Below are 14498 nucleotides of genomic sequence, written 5' to 3'. Positions count from 1 at the left end.
GCTGGTGGCTGGGGACGAGGTGTCACTGTGGACTGCAGAGCTGGTGGAGTCTCCTGGAGGGCTGGTGGCTGGGGACGAGGTGTCACTGTGGACTGCAGAGCTGGTGGAGTCTCCTGGGGGGCTGGTGGCTGGGGAGCTGGTAGAGTCCCCTGGAGGGCTGGTGGCTGGGTCTGAGTTGCCGCTGTGGACTGGAGTAGTAGTCGATGTTAAGGAACTGCTGGTGTCCTGAGATGAGGTGACACTATTTTCCTGACTTGGAAGGGTAAGAAAACCTGAACCAGAGTGGAAGGTGATGGGTAAACTGTTTTTATGCTCACAGCACCAGTCAACAGAGTTGGACACTGGGTTGCTTTGGATAACTTGGGTGACACTTTAGTTCTGGCTAGAGCCGGAAGTTGTGAGAAACTACTGCATAGATGAAAATCAGAGCAAAAAGAAAAATGTAAACTCCAAAAGCAAAGTAATCCCAGAAGGAAGGGGGATCAGGTTAACATCAGGTAGCCCCTGGTTTGTCTCCCCCACTAAAGGTCTCACTTCTGCTTCTGGTTCATTCATTGCTCTACTTGAGACAAGTATTCACAGCGTAGCCTAGGCTGTCCTTGAACTCTCTGTGAACCTGAGCGTCCTGAAGGTGGGAATTATTGACTGGAACCACTGTACATGCTCCATTCTTCCACTCGGGAGCCACTTCTGACACAGCCTCTCTTCTCTACTCCCCACAGAGTATTTGCCTACTATGGTGCCTATTCTCCTGGGGGTTGTCTCTTCTCAGCCTCCTTCCCTAGCCTCCTTCCCTCTGGGACATACTGGGCCATCCCTGTCTGCCACTTATGACTCTCATGGTCTACCAGTAAGCAAATTCCACAGAACGACTAGGAATCCCACCTGAATAGCGCAGCCCCTCCCCACCCTGCGCCTCTCACCTTTTAGGCTTGCTAGAAGTAACAGCAGGAAGAAAGGAGCCCGTATGCCCGGGGTCATGGTGGTGATGAACAGGCGGGAAGGGGGTAGAAACAGACTCAAGGCTGGCGCTGCGTGTGTGCAGTGGAAGAGCGCTGGTGCCTGCTGCTTTATACCAGTCCCCCTCCCGCCCTAGGCACAGTCAGAGCAGGTGACAGGTAACAAAACTCCGCCCCCTCCCCTACTCTTTCCTCCTCCTCCTCCCCAGTCATTCCTGTGTTGGGTACTTGGGCTCCAACCACTCAACCTTATGACAACCTGTTCATTCTCCATTTGGTCTCCCACTTTTACCAACCACTCTTTGACTACCCCAGGTGTGCATGTGGAGGAAACCTGGGGTCCCCCGGTTTTAGTCCCAGAGCAACGGCCAAGAAAAGAAAAGGGAACACAGAAAGGCCCTGGACAACAAGACAAGGGAAGCCCATCCCTAGGTCCCCTGATCCCTTTTCCTACGCTCTGCGGGTCCTTGAAAACCACTTCTCATAAGTTGAGAGGATATAAGGAGGCTGGATAATAGTGGACAGGTCGCTAGTTTTAGTCTCCCTCCCGCCCCCCCCCCCGCACTTCCCGGAACAGCCCCACCCTTCTAACCGCTCCCTGTACTCTGAAAACCACAGTCCCCGCCCCTGCCGGACTTTCCAGTAGCCTGGGTCTCTCTTTGGCTTTCTCCCGAGAAAGGCGGTGGGGGAAATTTCCACTTCAAAAGGACGAAACTTGGGCTCCACTGAAGCCTAAGGTCCTTCCTACCCAACCCTACACCTTGAGTGGCAGGCTGACCGGTCCTTCTACCCGGAAACACCTGCCCTCTAGTGGTCACCGCGAGCGTCGCGCGCGTACTCGCACGGGCCGAAGGCTTGGCAACACAGCCCAAGTTGAGACAGATCTTAGGGTAGTTGTGCCTTGGCGAAAAGAATCAATGCCTCGGACAGATAGGAAAGAATGCACAGTGTGGGGGAGAGGCAAGGATTAGTACTTGGACTACTCAGACTTCTGGGGATGGTGTTTGGGGGCAGGAAATAAGTGGTTAGAGCCTCAAGGTATGTGTGGAAGGGGGCATCAAGTTGTGTGATGACATTGAATTGGGAAGGGGGGGATGGGACAGGATATATATATATATATATATATACAGGTAGCTAGATATTTAGGAGGCAGAGAGTACGTAGGTGGGACGTTCATGGAATTTGGGAACTTCGAGATGTATCTGGGAAAGGAACAATATTTGGGGCGAACAAGCGCGTAGAACAAGGCAAACCCACGTAGGTGTGTTTAGGGAGAACCGAAAGGTATTCTGAAGGGCAGAAGTAGTTGGGTTTGGGGAGGGCTTTGGGTTCACAGAAGCACGGACTGAGGAAGCCAGGCCGGATCCTCAGCCGGTAGGTTGCGGTGTAAACCAGCAGGAGCAGTTACAACTGTAGGAGGCAAACAATTCTTAGTCCCAACAAATACAAAACGGAAACTAATACTTTAAAAACATTTCCGAAGTGCACGAACGGAGGCGTGGATCCCACGCTCCCGCCGTGTGTCCCGCCTCTGGGCCGCTTTGTCAGGCCAGCTCCAGGCGGAGTGGGGACGTCCTACGTCAGCTCGCCCACAAGTATTTAGGTGGGCGGCACCAAACCCCAACTCCTAGGATTGCTAGGCAACAGCCATTCAATTCGGTTGCTGGGACACCCGTCACCATGGCAATGGCTCCGCGCCTCTCAGTCTGAGTATTTAAAGAGCAAGCGCGCGCACTGCTTTGGCGTTGGAAAGTGGCCTTCCAGGGCCCCAGGAGCTCCCCTTCTCTCCACACCCTTTCCCTTTCGCCACCTCTTTCACTCTTCCGGGTGTCCAGGCTCTAGCGCACCTCTAAGGTGACCCAAAGCACCCCTGTCCCTGGGCTCAAGCGGCCCAGTTGGTAGGGAAGCTGGATTCCAGAGCCCGGGGGGGGGGGGAGGGACGGGACGCGGTGCAGTGTTGTTCTTTCCCCTGCCAATATTGCACTCGTCCCGGCCTCCGGCCCCCTCGGCCCCGCGGCGCCCCCTCACCCAGAGCGGGGCAGCCCCGGCCACCGGGCTTTCGATCTCTACCGAGCTTAGACTGAAGTGTCGCCGCTACCACGGTGAGTAAGTGGGGCTGGAAGGACCTTAGCCACCCTCCAACCTCATCCTTCATTTGGTACTTTTTCCACCCACACCTCAACTCAGTCAAACTTTCCCTAGCTCTCTAACCTGCAGCTATCAGCCTTTCTTACCCCTCAGGTTCCTTTCTGTCCCGAAAAAGGCCTAAAATAAACAATTGCGCTGACTTAGAAAATAACTGAAACTTTATGGCAATGTGCTGTTGTCTTTCCTGGGGTTAGAACCTGAGTAATAATACCCCTTGAAAGTCTCCCAACCCCTGCACAATGGGGTCACTACCCCTCTGGGGCTGAGCTCCCTGACGGGTGCCAGAGAACCATCTGTTGGGCTGAGGAGACCCCAGGGTCTCCAGAACAGAGTCCAAAGTCAAAGGGTCTCCAATCAGGATCTGAATCCCGCGGCCACCTCCTCACACCCTTCCCTGGAGCAGTTGCCTCCGGAATGGCTCAAAGTCCTCAGGCACTGTGTCTGAAGAGGGAAAATAAGTCAGGGTCAGAGGCCATGGTTCTCCCAGGGGCACAGGTCAACTTGCCCTCAGTCTAGAGCCTCACCATTGCATCGGTACTGGAGATTGGACCAAATGATATTTTCTTGGGAGAAGCAGAATACACCGAGACGCCCCCCTCGCATGGACGTATCAATAATCACCCCAGAATCCGCCACTAGCTGGGGACCCTCATAGAGCTTCACCCTGTCGGGAATAGAGGTATCATTGGTGGTAAGATGCCAGTGAGCACTGTGCCACTGTGTCCCGGGGTCTTGTGCACCCCTCCCCTTGTGCTCACTAGTCCTGAGGGGAGGGAGGGGAGGCTGGAAACGGGAGGGAGAGGTGCTTTTTCTCAGGCCTTGGGCCCCTAGCTCTTTGTCCAGCCCCTTTTGCATCTCAAAGCCCCAGCACATTCCTCGCAAGGATTGGGTTGCCATGACAATGAGCACAAAAGGCTGGGGGTGAAGTCACCCGCTTCCCAGGCTCTAGTCCACCACCCCCTATTTATCCTCTGCCCTGGCGCCCCACTGCTCTAGGTACCTTAAAGAGGAACCAACCCAGTCCCAGGCTTCTAGGCTGCTGGCCACAGGAAGCCCCGCTTCTAAGCAGAGCCCTTTCCCTTCCCTTCTCCAGGCATTCTCAGCAACTGGAGACACTTGGAGGGAAAAATTCAGCTGAGAGGCCTGTAAACTCTGGGCCTCAATTTGCTCTTCTGTAAATCATGGTCCGTTTCCAAAGTAAGATGCTGCTGGAGCAAGTTCTGGACACTTAAGGGGCTGGAGGGATGGACTCTTCCACAGACTGCCTGGGGGTAGAGGTTCCCAGAGCACCAGGCTCAACAGCCTGGGTTTACAGGAGAAACTGGGTGGGAAGGAAGGAATGGTGCACCTGACACCACCTCCTCTGTGTTGAGAGGGGTAACGGAAGGAACTGGCTGCAAGCCGTACCAAAGACAGCAAGGAGCTGGGCAGAGGGAAGGTCACAGTCCCCAAGTCCCTGCTAGCTAGGGAGCACGGGAGGCTAAGTCTTGCTCCTGCCCCCTCTCCAGGGCTCAAGTCTTTTCCTTACCGAATATAGCCAACTTGGGGCCGGTGGAGCAGCCGCCATCTATAGGACGTCTTGTCTCTCCAACCCACATTCCGGGGATCAGTCCACAGCAGTCGTACCTGATCAGGGGTGTGGCCAGTATGCCACAGAGCATTCCGGAGGTGCTCACCTGGGCCAGAGATTGATGTCACTGCCTGGAAGTCATTGACAAAGACAGTGTGTCAATCACAGGCCCCGGGTAAAGAGAAACAAAAGGTGGGAAGAGCAGGTGAGAAAGGGAGTTAAAGGGAACAGGAAGGGTTCTCTGTAATCCCATACAGTTGAGCTCCAGCCTAGATGTCTGGGTAAGAGAGCGTAGGCAGTGGGGGCCCCGAGGTCGGACAAGAACAGCTTTAGGAAAGTCACTGGGTTGGGGAAAGTGGGCATCTGGGATACCTTGAGCTGCAGCCCTGGTTGGGCCACTGCTCTGAAAGGTGTGGCCTGCCAGTAGGTCTGCTCTGTCTGTTTCCACATGACCACATAGAAGCGGCCACTGTCCTGGTAACTGAAGAGAAAGCCTGCATAGTCATCATCCGTGACAGTGTTCACGTGGAAAGTGCCCTCAAAGTCCACACCATTGAAGGCCGTGTATCCTGGGGTAGAGACAAGATAACTGTTAGGGGCAGTAAAGCTGCTTGGCGGTCTATTGGGTGGGTTTGGGCACAGAGATGCCTGTTGCATGTTAGGCCAGTGTCTTGTGGTAAGCCCCTGCAAATCCTCTCCATCTACCCTCTATAGGAGCCTTCCCTTAGGAAATTCCTGAGCTGGGTGTCCTTTACATACCAACTGCAAGACCTGGGTCACTGTTCATAGTCTGAACAATTTCCATGCCCTGGGGTTGATAAGGGAAGAAAGAGAAAAAGCCCTCATCCAGGTGCACGATGCTACCCCAGGTCCCAACAGGCGGCCAGGTCTGACAGCACCTGTCCAGGGTACAGCTCTGCATACCTGGTTGAGCACTACCCAGTTTGGATCAATCTGGGCATCACCCTCAGGATCCAGAATCACAGTCTGATAAGCCCGGAAATCTGTGAGGGTAACTTCTGCACTTTCCGGGCACACATCCAGAGGGTCAACCACTGCATCATTGTCAAAGTCGTCCTCACAGACATCACCAACACCGTTGCCTGAAGAGAGTGAGGTTACTCAGGCCCTGCCAGCTGTCACCACTGGGTCTTCCTGCATCCTCTCTACCCTTCCATCCTTCACTCCCTTCAGTAGGCCTACTCCTGAGCACAGCCTGGATCAGCTTAGCCATCTCTGGGACTCCAGCCTTACCATCTGAGTCCTTCTGGTTAGGATTGGGTACCAGGCGACAGTTATCAGGCCCGGGAGGCACATAATCTGGGACACCGTCATTGTCATCATCCCCGTCACACTCATCTCCAAGCCCGTCATTGTCTGAGTCCAGCTGAGAGCTATTTGGCAGCTGAGGACAGTTGTCCTTGGTGTCCTGGTGCCCATCTCCATCACTGTTCAACAGAAATGGACAGATCCCAGCTGAGATGGTGGGCTCTATCTTTTCCTTATCTTCTGTGTGCTCTCTGGGGCCTGCCTACGCTCCAACCCGATTTCCGCGCCATCATTCCGAAGAGATGAAAATCCAGCAGCAGGAATGAAGGGTAGACTGTGAGAATGATTTCCTGCTTGGTAGGGGTGGTGAGCTAAGCTCACAAAGGCAACTGAGAATGCAGTAGAGGAAAGGAAAAAGAAATATCCCCTGGGAGGTTCCCTGGGGGACCTTGGATCTCTCAGCCCAGACCCTACCTGTCTTCATTGGTGTCACAGACATCTCCCACCAGGTCGCTATCTGCATCTGTCTGAGAGAGAGGGGTCTGATGTCACCATTTCCTGATAACTGAGAGAGTAAAAGACTGGGCCTCATCCAACAAATCCCCACCCTCCCTCGCCCTTGACACTCCCCTGTACCTGGGTAGGATTGCTCATTTCCGGGCAGCTGTCACAAGCGTCTCCCACTCCGTCTTCGTCCCGGTCTGTCTGCAGTGGGTTGGGTACTTTAGGGCAGTTGTCCAGCCCATTGGGGATGCCTAGCGGACACGAGGAACAGCACTGTTGCTTGCGGAGCACACGCTTCTCAGGTGCTAAGCTGGTGAGCGGCCTGAGCTTTGTTAGGAAACCTGCTTGTACCTTGTGTGACTTGCCCACATCTTGTCTGGCCACACCATGTTCCTGGGCCAGTGACTATAAGCCTACTTCCCCCACTGCCACTGACTTCCGAGCTCCTCGCCTGTCCCCAGGTCTCCCAGCCATCCCCACAGCCCCAGGCTTGCACCGTCCCCATCCACGTCGTTGTCACAGGCGTCTCCTTCTCCATTGCCATCCGTGTCCTTCTGGTCATTGTTGGGAACATTGGGACAGTTGTCACAGGCATCACCAAATGAATCTGTGTCTGAATTCTGCTGGTCCTTGTTAGGGAACAGTCGGCAATTGTCCTGGACAAAAGGGTGGGGACAGAAGGGTCAGAAGTCCCCATCCTTGCTGGGTGCTGTCCCACCCACCCAACCAGGTACAGGTCTCCACAATTCATTTCATAGGGATGTTTCTAGAGAACTGCCAAGGGCCAAGAAGAGGCAGGACAAAGGGACTCACAGAAGAGATCACAATGCAGGAGAGCACAGGAGCTGAGAGGAGCAGAATGCCCTTGGCATTTAGAGGTGTTTGGTTTTGGTTTTTGTGGTTCTGTTGTTTGTTTTGAGACATGGTCTCACTACATAGCCATTGTTGTCTTAGAATCCACTATGTAGACAACAGGGCTCTACCAGCCTCAGCCTCCTGAGTACTGGGGATCAGAGGCATGCAACATCGTGCAGGACCTGGCTTTTCTTTTGTTTTCACTTCATCTTTCTTCTTTCCTTTCTCTCTTTAAAGATTTATTTCTTTTTATCTTCTGTACATTGGTGTTAAAACTACATGTATGTCTGTGTAAGATCCCCTGGAACTAGAATTACAGACAGTTGTGAGCTGCCATGTGGGTGCTGGAAATTGAACCAGGGACCTCCAGAAGAGCAACCAGTGCCCTTAACAGCTGAGCCATCTCTCCAGCCCCCTTTCTTTTTATTTTTTTTAACATGTACTTATTTATGTAGTCTATGTATGTGGCCACACAAGTGCCACTGTGCCTATATAGGGGTCAGAGGACATTTTGTAACAGTAGATTCTCCCCTCCCACCATGTGAGTTCCAGGGATTAAATGCAAGTCACTATGTTTGGTGCTTTTACTTGCTCTGAGCCATCACACTGGCTTTGTTTGGTTTTTAGAGACAGGACCTCATTCCATAGCCCAGGCTGACCTCCACTTTGCAGTGAGTGATCCTCCTGCCTCCATATCCTAACTGCTGGGATTACAAGCACATGCCACCATTGCAAATCTACCTCAAAGTTTTTGGGTTTTTTTTTTTTTTTTTTTTTTTTTTTTGGTTGGTTGGTTTTTTGGTTTTTGAGACAGGGTTTCTCTGTGTAGCCCTGGCTGTCCTGGAACTCACTCTGTAGACCAGGCTAGCCTCAAACTCTCGAACTCAGAAATCCGCCTGCTTCTGCCTCCCAAGTGCTGGGATTAAAGGCGTGCACCACTACCACCTGGCTAAAGTTGTTGGTTTTATGTACATGAGTACACTATTACTTCAGACACCAGAAAAGGGCATCAGGACCTCTGGAAGAGCAGTCAGCGCTTTTAACTGCTGAGCCCCTTGTTTTGTTTTTTTTGTTTTTGTTTTTTTTTTTTTTAAAGATTTTTTATTTATTTATATGTAAGTACACTGTAGCTATCTTCAGACACCCATATGAGGGCATCAGATCTCATTGCAGATGGTTGTGAGCCACCATGTGGTTGCTGGGATTTGAACTCATGACCTCTAGAAGAGCAGTCAGTGCTCTTAACCACTGAGCCATCTCACCAGCCCTGTTTTGTTTTTTTAAGATTCATTTTTATTTTCTCTGTATGGGTGTGGTGCCTGAATACATGTCTGTGCCTCACACGAGTGCTGTGCCCAGAGAGGCCAGAGATGGAAATAGAGTTACAGATGTTTGTAAGCCACCATGTGAGTGCAGGGTGTTTTGCAAGAGTAACAAGTGCTTTTAGCCGTGGAGCCCCCCCCTCCCCCCTCCCCCCACCCCCGTACCTCAACATTCTTGATACCATCCCCGTCAGCGTCATCGTCACACTGGTCCCCGACACCGTCGTTATCAGCATCTTCTTGCCCAGAGTTGGGGGTCAAAAGGCAATTGTCCTGAGGTTCAGGAGGAAGAGCATGGGTGAGTTCTGGGGAGCCAGCCTACCCTTCACTGCTCCCCTCCAGCCTCTGGTCCTGCACCTGCTTGCAGTGCTTGTTGTTATCCATGCAGGGAAGCGCCTGGTCTGGATAGCCGTCTATGTCTGTGTCAGGCCCACACACGTTCCCGTTCCCTGCCCAGCCCACGTTACACTAGGGAAAAACATACGGTAGGCGTTAGCCACTGGACCTTGCATCCCTCTGCCCTGCCCCTCTACTATCCCTGCTCTGGGCTCCGTTCTCCTCATTACTAAGTCCCTGGGGAACTAAGTCCCTCTTAACCACTGAGCCATCTCTCCAGCCCCAGAACAACTTTTTTGTTGTTGTTGTTTTTTCAAGACAGGGTTTCTTTGTGGAACCCTGGCTGTCCTGGAACTCACTCTCTAGACCAGGCTGGCCTCAAACTCAGAAATCTGCCTGTCTCTGCCTCCCAAGTGCTGGGATTAAAGGTGTGCACCACCACTGCCCAGCTAGAACAACTTATTTAAAAGATAGATAATAGCCTGTGCTTATCTCTTTCCCATGAGGGCACTGAGGTCAGTCCCTAAATATTTTCACCAGTTTTACACATTTCTCCAGAGCCCTCCGTTTTTCCTCCTCATCTTAGATCTAGGTTACCTGGCATGACACGGCACCATTGCGTTCAAAGAGACAGTGGGCATGGATGTGGCAGGGGCTGTGGGCAGGGCTGTGGCAGGTCCTTGCTGGAATGCAGCCCTGGCTCTGGTTCCCCAGGAAACCCAGGCGGCAGGGACCACATTTGAAAGACCCCTAAGAGTAGGGAGGTAGAGTTACAAAGAAAGGATGAACTCACGAGGAGCCCTGGACTAACCTGTGGGATCTAAGACAGCCACTTAGAACCACACCAGGCATGTCTATCTCCTTTAGGGTCTCAGAACAGCCTGGTTTGTTGTTGTTGTTGTTTTGATTTTGTTGTTTTGTGGGGGGTTTTTTTGTTTCTTTTTTCTTTTTTCCTTTTTTAAAAATTTTATGTGCATTGGTGTTTTGCCTGCACGTATGTCTGTATGAGGGTGTCAGATATTGGAGTTAGAGACAGTTGTGAGCTGCCATGTAGTTGCTGGGAATTGACCCCAGGTCCTTTGGAAGAGCAGTCAGTACTCTTAAGCACTGAACCATCTCTCCAGCCCCAGAACAACTTTTTAAAAAGATAATAGCCTTATTTTTCAAAGGAGGAAGCTGATGTTCAAAATGATTAAATAACTTGCTAAAGGTCACCGCTGGTAAAAGGCGGAATCAGAACCTGGCGACGTTGGCCAGGTTCATGGGAACACTCGAGCAGTGCCCAAGGCAAACAGGAAGAAGTAGGAAATTTGAAGAGGGAGTTACACAGTGTCCCTTCCCCAGTCACAGGCAGGGCAGGGCGGTCAGCTCACCACTGTGTTGGTGCAGATGGAATTTGGGTCACAGCCTCCGTTGTTACCATCATTACATTCGTCAGTGTCACTGCAGACCTAGAAGGGCAGAGTTGGGGGGGTCCCACAGATATAATGACGGCCTGTGGGTGACCCGAAGCCAGAGCGGGTGTGGGGGGGGTCTCATCTCATTTTTCATAAATCCATACAGACTTTACAATCTGACCTGTTTGCTGGCTCGAGCATAGTCGATGCCCACACCCGACACTCGGGTGCCCTTGTACCCTGGAGGACAGGCCTCACAGTGGAAGCCAGGCATGGTGTTGATGCAGCTGGACCCCGGGAAACAGGGGTCAGCGTGAGCACACTGGGGACCAAATGAGAAGGCAGACATCAGGCATTTTCCTGGGAAAGTGAGGCAGCTGTGTGTGATCCTAAAAGCATCCCTCCTGGTCCCTAATGCAGCTCTCCCAGCCCAACCTCATGGTGCTCCTTTTCCCCTGGCTGGCCATCTCAAACTTCCCTACCTCTCCCCCAGCTCCCCTTCACTGTGTAACCTTCTAGCCTACCCTATATCTTTTTCCTCCTTCCTGTCCTTGCTGGTCTCTGACCTCCTAAATTCCCCTGCTTCTGGACAACTTTCACCTCATTTTTTTTGTACCCATTCCTCACCTCATTGATGTCATCACAGTGGGTGCCGTTGCCCTGCAGGCCGGGTGGGCAGGGCCCACAGCGGTAGCCTGGGTACTCGTACACTTCCATGCAGTCCACACCTCTGAAGCAGGGGCTGGGGCTGCAGTGTGAACGCTGCTCATGGAAACCTGGGAGGTGGACACAGTCAGAGCCACCCTCTAGGGTCACTCTTCCGATCGCTGGGAAGGAGAAGCTGAAGCCACACAGTGAGAAGCATAGCAGCGCTCTCTGGAGCCCTCCTCTACTCTCCCACTCACCGCACACCTGACACTCCATGATGGTGTTCCGGATGAGGGACATCTCCTTCACCTGAAGAATGAAGAGAAGTCATCTCTCTGCAACTGCCATCACACCCCACCCCAGAATCACATCCTTAGCTTTCCCACTCAAACCTGGTCTCGGATGTCATCCCGAAGCTCCACAAGGATCTGGTTGAAGAGGGTGAGCTGGGTGACCAGTGCCTTGGTCTGCTCCCCTGTCAAGGTCCAGGGTATGGAGAGACTTAGAGTTGGGGAGTCACCCTGGGCCCTCTTTGGACTGTAAGTCATCTCTTCCCCCGAAGTCCATATCACACCTTAGCCCCCACCCATGACAGAGGACCACCCTTGCCTCAACCACCTCTTCAGAACTGACTCACCTAGAATGGACTGCAGCGCGCTGGTCACTAGAGGAGAAGTAATAGCAGTCAGGGGGGAGATGCTAAGGAAGTGGGAAGGAAGGGGATCTAGAATAGGGACAGCCCTGGACCCTCAATAAAGATGAAGTGCTGCAGGGTATCAGGACAGAGGGGATACACCAAACAGCCTTGTGCATGGTAGACAAGCACTCTTCCCACAACCCCATACTCAGTTGCAGCAGCACCTTCCATTGGGCTAAAGACCCTCTGGGGCATTGCCTCATAGGAAGTAAAAAACTTCAAATCTTGATTCCCAGGCATAGTAGTACCAGGACTACAAATGAGAAGCCACCCAAAGTAGGGCCAGGGCCCAAGTACATTCCATTTCAAACCCTTTTCCCAAGCTGCCCCTTCAAGAACCCTTTGAAGTCTCTGGGAGAAGTGGGTGCTTGCTTAGGTAAGAGTTTCTAAGCATCCTTGTCATAGAGTAGGATGAAAGGCCTTAGGTGGAGGTGTCACTTGATTGTAGGTGACAGCTGCCAAGAGGAACTACAAAAACCTTGAGACTAAGCCATTTCCTTACTCCCTAAGACCCTAGAGTTCCCCAGAGTTCCAGTCTTGCTGGATGATTTTATTTTTCTGATCTATACCTACAGATGAAGTCAAGAATAAAAGATTTGGAGTTGGGGAGCCAAAAGCCTCAGGGATGGTCAAGTTAAAGGAAAGGGTCAAGTTAGCATGGAAGGAAGTCAGAAGGATGGAATCTATTACCTGCATTGTGAATGGACTCATCTCCTTGGAACGGACATTCACTTAGGGCTCCTACCCGAGCCATGGATCCACCCAGAATAATTTTCATTGATTCCACAAAGCCCTAGGGGTCAGCAAGTAGGCAGGTGGGTCAAGCAGCTCCTCTCGGTGCTACAAACCATTTCCCCCAAATTAGAGGTTCCTTCTCACCTGCATCCTCAGATAAGCCTTTTGTCCAGTTCTAATCTCCAGTCCACTGACCTCTGCTGGAGGAATGGGGGCCAGTGCTGGAAGCCCAGCATGTTGGTCACCCAGTTTACAGTCCACATACAGCTGCAGGCCAGGGCTGGGTCGAGAAGGTCCTCGGAGTCTCAGGAGAGCCGTGTGTGTGCGCCCATCAGCCAGGCCTGCTTGCTGTAGGTTCACTGCGTGGACTTTGCCATCTTCCCGCTGGTACCGCACCAGCACTGCCCAGGATTGGAGGTCAGTATGGGCACTTGTCCCATCCCATGTTGCAACTGACTTCAGTTATCTCTTCTATATACCAATATGGCACCCTATGACCAGGCTGGCCTCAGACTCAGAGATCTGCCTGCCATTGCCTCCCAAGTGCTGGGATTAAAGGTATGGGCATGACAGCTCAGCAAGATACATCTCTTAAGGTTAATTCCTAATTTGTATCTCTCAACACCTTGTAGCGGGTGCACAATAAATGTTTTTCAGCCAGGCATTGATGTCACAAGCACTCAGGAAGCAAGGCAGGTGGATCTCTGAGTTTGAGGCCAGTTTTTTTTATCTTGAAAAATAAATAAATCCGTACCTACTCAGCTTTAGCAAAGATATGAGTGGCACTATCATTACTGGGACACAAATGCCTCACCCTCCCCAAGCACCCCAACAAACAACCTGCCATCCATCCCTTAAACACCAGGCCTTACCCAACTGTTGGAGTACCTCCATACCAGTATCCCTAGTGGCGGTCATGGAGAGTAAAGAGCACCTGGGAGTGGGGATGGGGGAGACTTTTCAAGGGGCCACTGATGCTGGGAAGGGATGCCCACCAGTCACCTTTGTTGATCTTGCCCACAACAGAGGCCTCCAGCCATCGTGTGTTGTCTTGGCGAGAGTAGAGGCCAAAGAGGACACCACCTTGCTTTGGAGGGAGGCGGAAAGTGGACAAGAGGTAGATGTCGCCTGCAGTGAGCAAAGCTGTCCGGATCTTCTCTGCCACAGCTACCATCTGCCTGGACTCTCCTACTGTCAGCAGGTCAATTACTGGCCAGATAGGGATTATCAAAGTTAGAGGAAGTGGCTGGAATCAGAGGACGGCCTGTCCTCTCTCCTGAGCCCTCAGAGGTGAGGCATCCCTGATTATCACCCATCCACCTCTGAACAGCCTAAGTTGCCTCTTCAAAACTCAAACTCACTAGGGATGGTGGTACATGCCTGTAGTCTCATGCTGAGAGGACAGACTCAAACAAGCAGCCAGCCTCGGCTACATTAGATCAGGCTACAAGACTCCATCTATAAAAACAAAACTCTCGGCCCTTTTCGTGTTAACAAGGCAATTCTTCTCCACCCCCCCACCCCCCCAAGCACGATCTGTTGCTTCCAAAGCCTTGGGAACCCTATAGGCTTAGAGCCCACTTACAAATACCAAAGCTACCCCGCAAACTTCCTATGTCCCACCAGGTGGCGCAAGGGAGACATTGCTGAGTTTGGAGTGGCACCTGGTGCCCACAGCTCGAGAACCAGAGGTAGAATCTCTCCGCTGCTGGGTTTAGCTCATTCCAAACCCTGGTGCCAATCCTCCTATCCTAGGGGCTCATCACATGTGTCTTACAGCCGTTCATAGAGGGCTCTGACCCTCCCACCACTGTTTAGCCTTTCCCCTCTGGGAATGTAGGACCCAGCGTCTCTTCCTCTGCCTCCTGTGTCCTGGCCAATCTGTGGTTTCCCCTCCAGCCAGTAAAGAATCTTTGCTTGTGTCATCTGCTCCAGCTACCTCTCCTACACTACCCATGGGCCCATGCCAGCACCAGACCTCCAGGAGAGCTCAAGCTGCCCAATCCCCACCCCCGCTCTATCTTTTAGAAACCAAGAGCCAGAGTAAAGGGGGAAACA

At 52.3% G+C, this 14498-nt stretch overlaps 2 protein-coding genes across 2 annotated transcripts in view; both read right to left on the bottom strand.

Annotated features, from left to right (window-relative positions):
- Nucleotides 1-1050, bottom strand: part of Muc1 (mucin 1, cell surface associated) — a 3962-nt gene extending 2912 nt beyond the window's left edge. Inside the window, exons 1-2 of the mRNA XM_028753046.1 lie at nt 924-1050; nt 48-188 (exon numbers count right to left, since the gene is read on the bottom strand). Of these exons, the coding sequence (XP_028608879.1) occupies nt 48-188; nt 924-981 (199 nt within the window). The 5' untranslated portion in view covers nt 982-1050. The remainder of the gene's footprint in view (nt 1-47; nt 189-923) is intronic.
- A 2193-nt stretch (nt 1051-3243) lies between these two features.
- On the bottom strand, nt 3244-13643 carry Thbs3 (thrombospondin 3). The gene is made up of 22 exons (XM_028753103.1): nt 13443-13643; nt 12585-12841; nt 12396-12498; nt 11646-11672; nt 11401-11483; nt 11266-11317; nt 10988-11136; nt 10542-10682; nt 10337-10414; nt 9561-9713; nt 8985-9095; nt 8793-8900; nt 6947-7106; nt 6583-6701; nt 6421-6473; nt 5932-6125; nt 5602-5780; nt 5437-5485; nt 5050-5246; nt 4636-4808; nt 3632-3771; nt 3244-3548 (listed from the first exon to the last, which is right to left on the bottom strand). Exons 1-22 carry the CDS (start codon nt 13612-13614, stop codon nt 3490-3492), a joined length of 2757 nt encoding a protein of 918 aa, XP_028608936.1. The 5' UTR covers nt 13615-13643; the 3' UTR covers nt 3244-3489.
- Between the last annotated feature and the right edge of the window lie 855 nt (nt 13644-14498).

Source organism: Grammomys surdaster, unplaced genomic scaffold (assembly GCF_004785775.1).
Source record: "Grammomys surdaster isolate TR1022 unplaced genomic scaffold, NIH_TR_1.0 125946, whole genome shotgun sequence".
NCBI lineage: Eukaryota > Metazoa > Chordata > Mammalia > Rodentia > Muridae > Grammomys > Grammomys surdaster.
Note: the sequence above shows the minus strand (reverse complement) of the source record. Positions and strands in the feature narration are given on the sequence as shown.

What these genes read in the sequence shown, in the direction of transcription:
- Thbs3 (XM_028753103.1), bottom strand. Translation starts at nt 13,614, where the DNA reads ATGGTAGCTGTGGCAGAGAAGATCCGGACAGCTTTGCTCACTGCAGGC. An exon ending in CGCGCTGCAGTCCATTCTAG is followed by an intron (nt 11,484 to 11,645) that starts GTGAGTCAGTTC and finishes GGACCTTGACAG; the next exon opens with GGGAGCAGACCAAGGCACTG. An exon ending in TCTCCAGTACCGATGCAATG is followed by an intron (nt 3,549 to 3,631) that starts GTGAGGCTCTAG and finishes TTCCCTCTTCAG; the next exon opens with ACACAGTGCCTGAGGACTTT.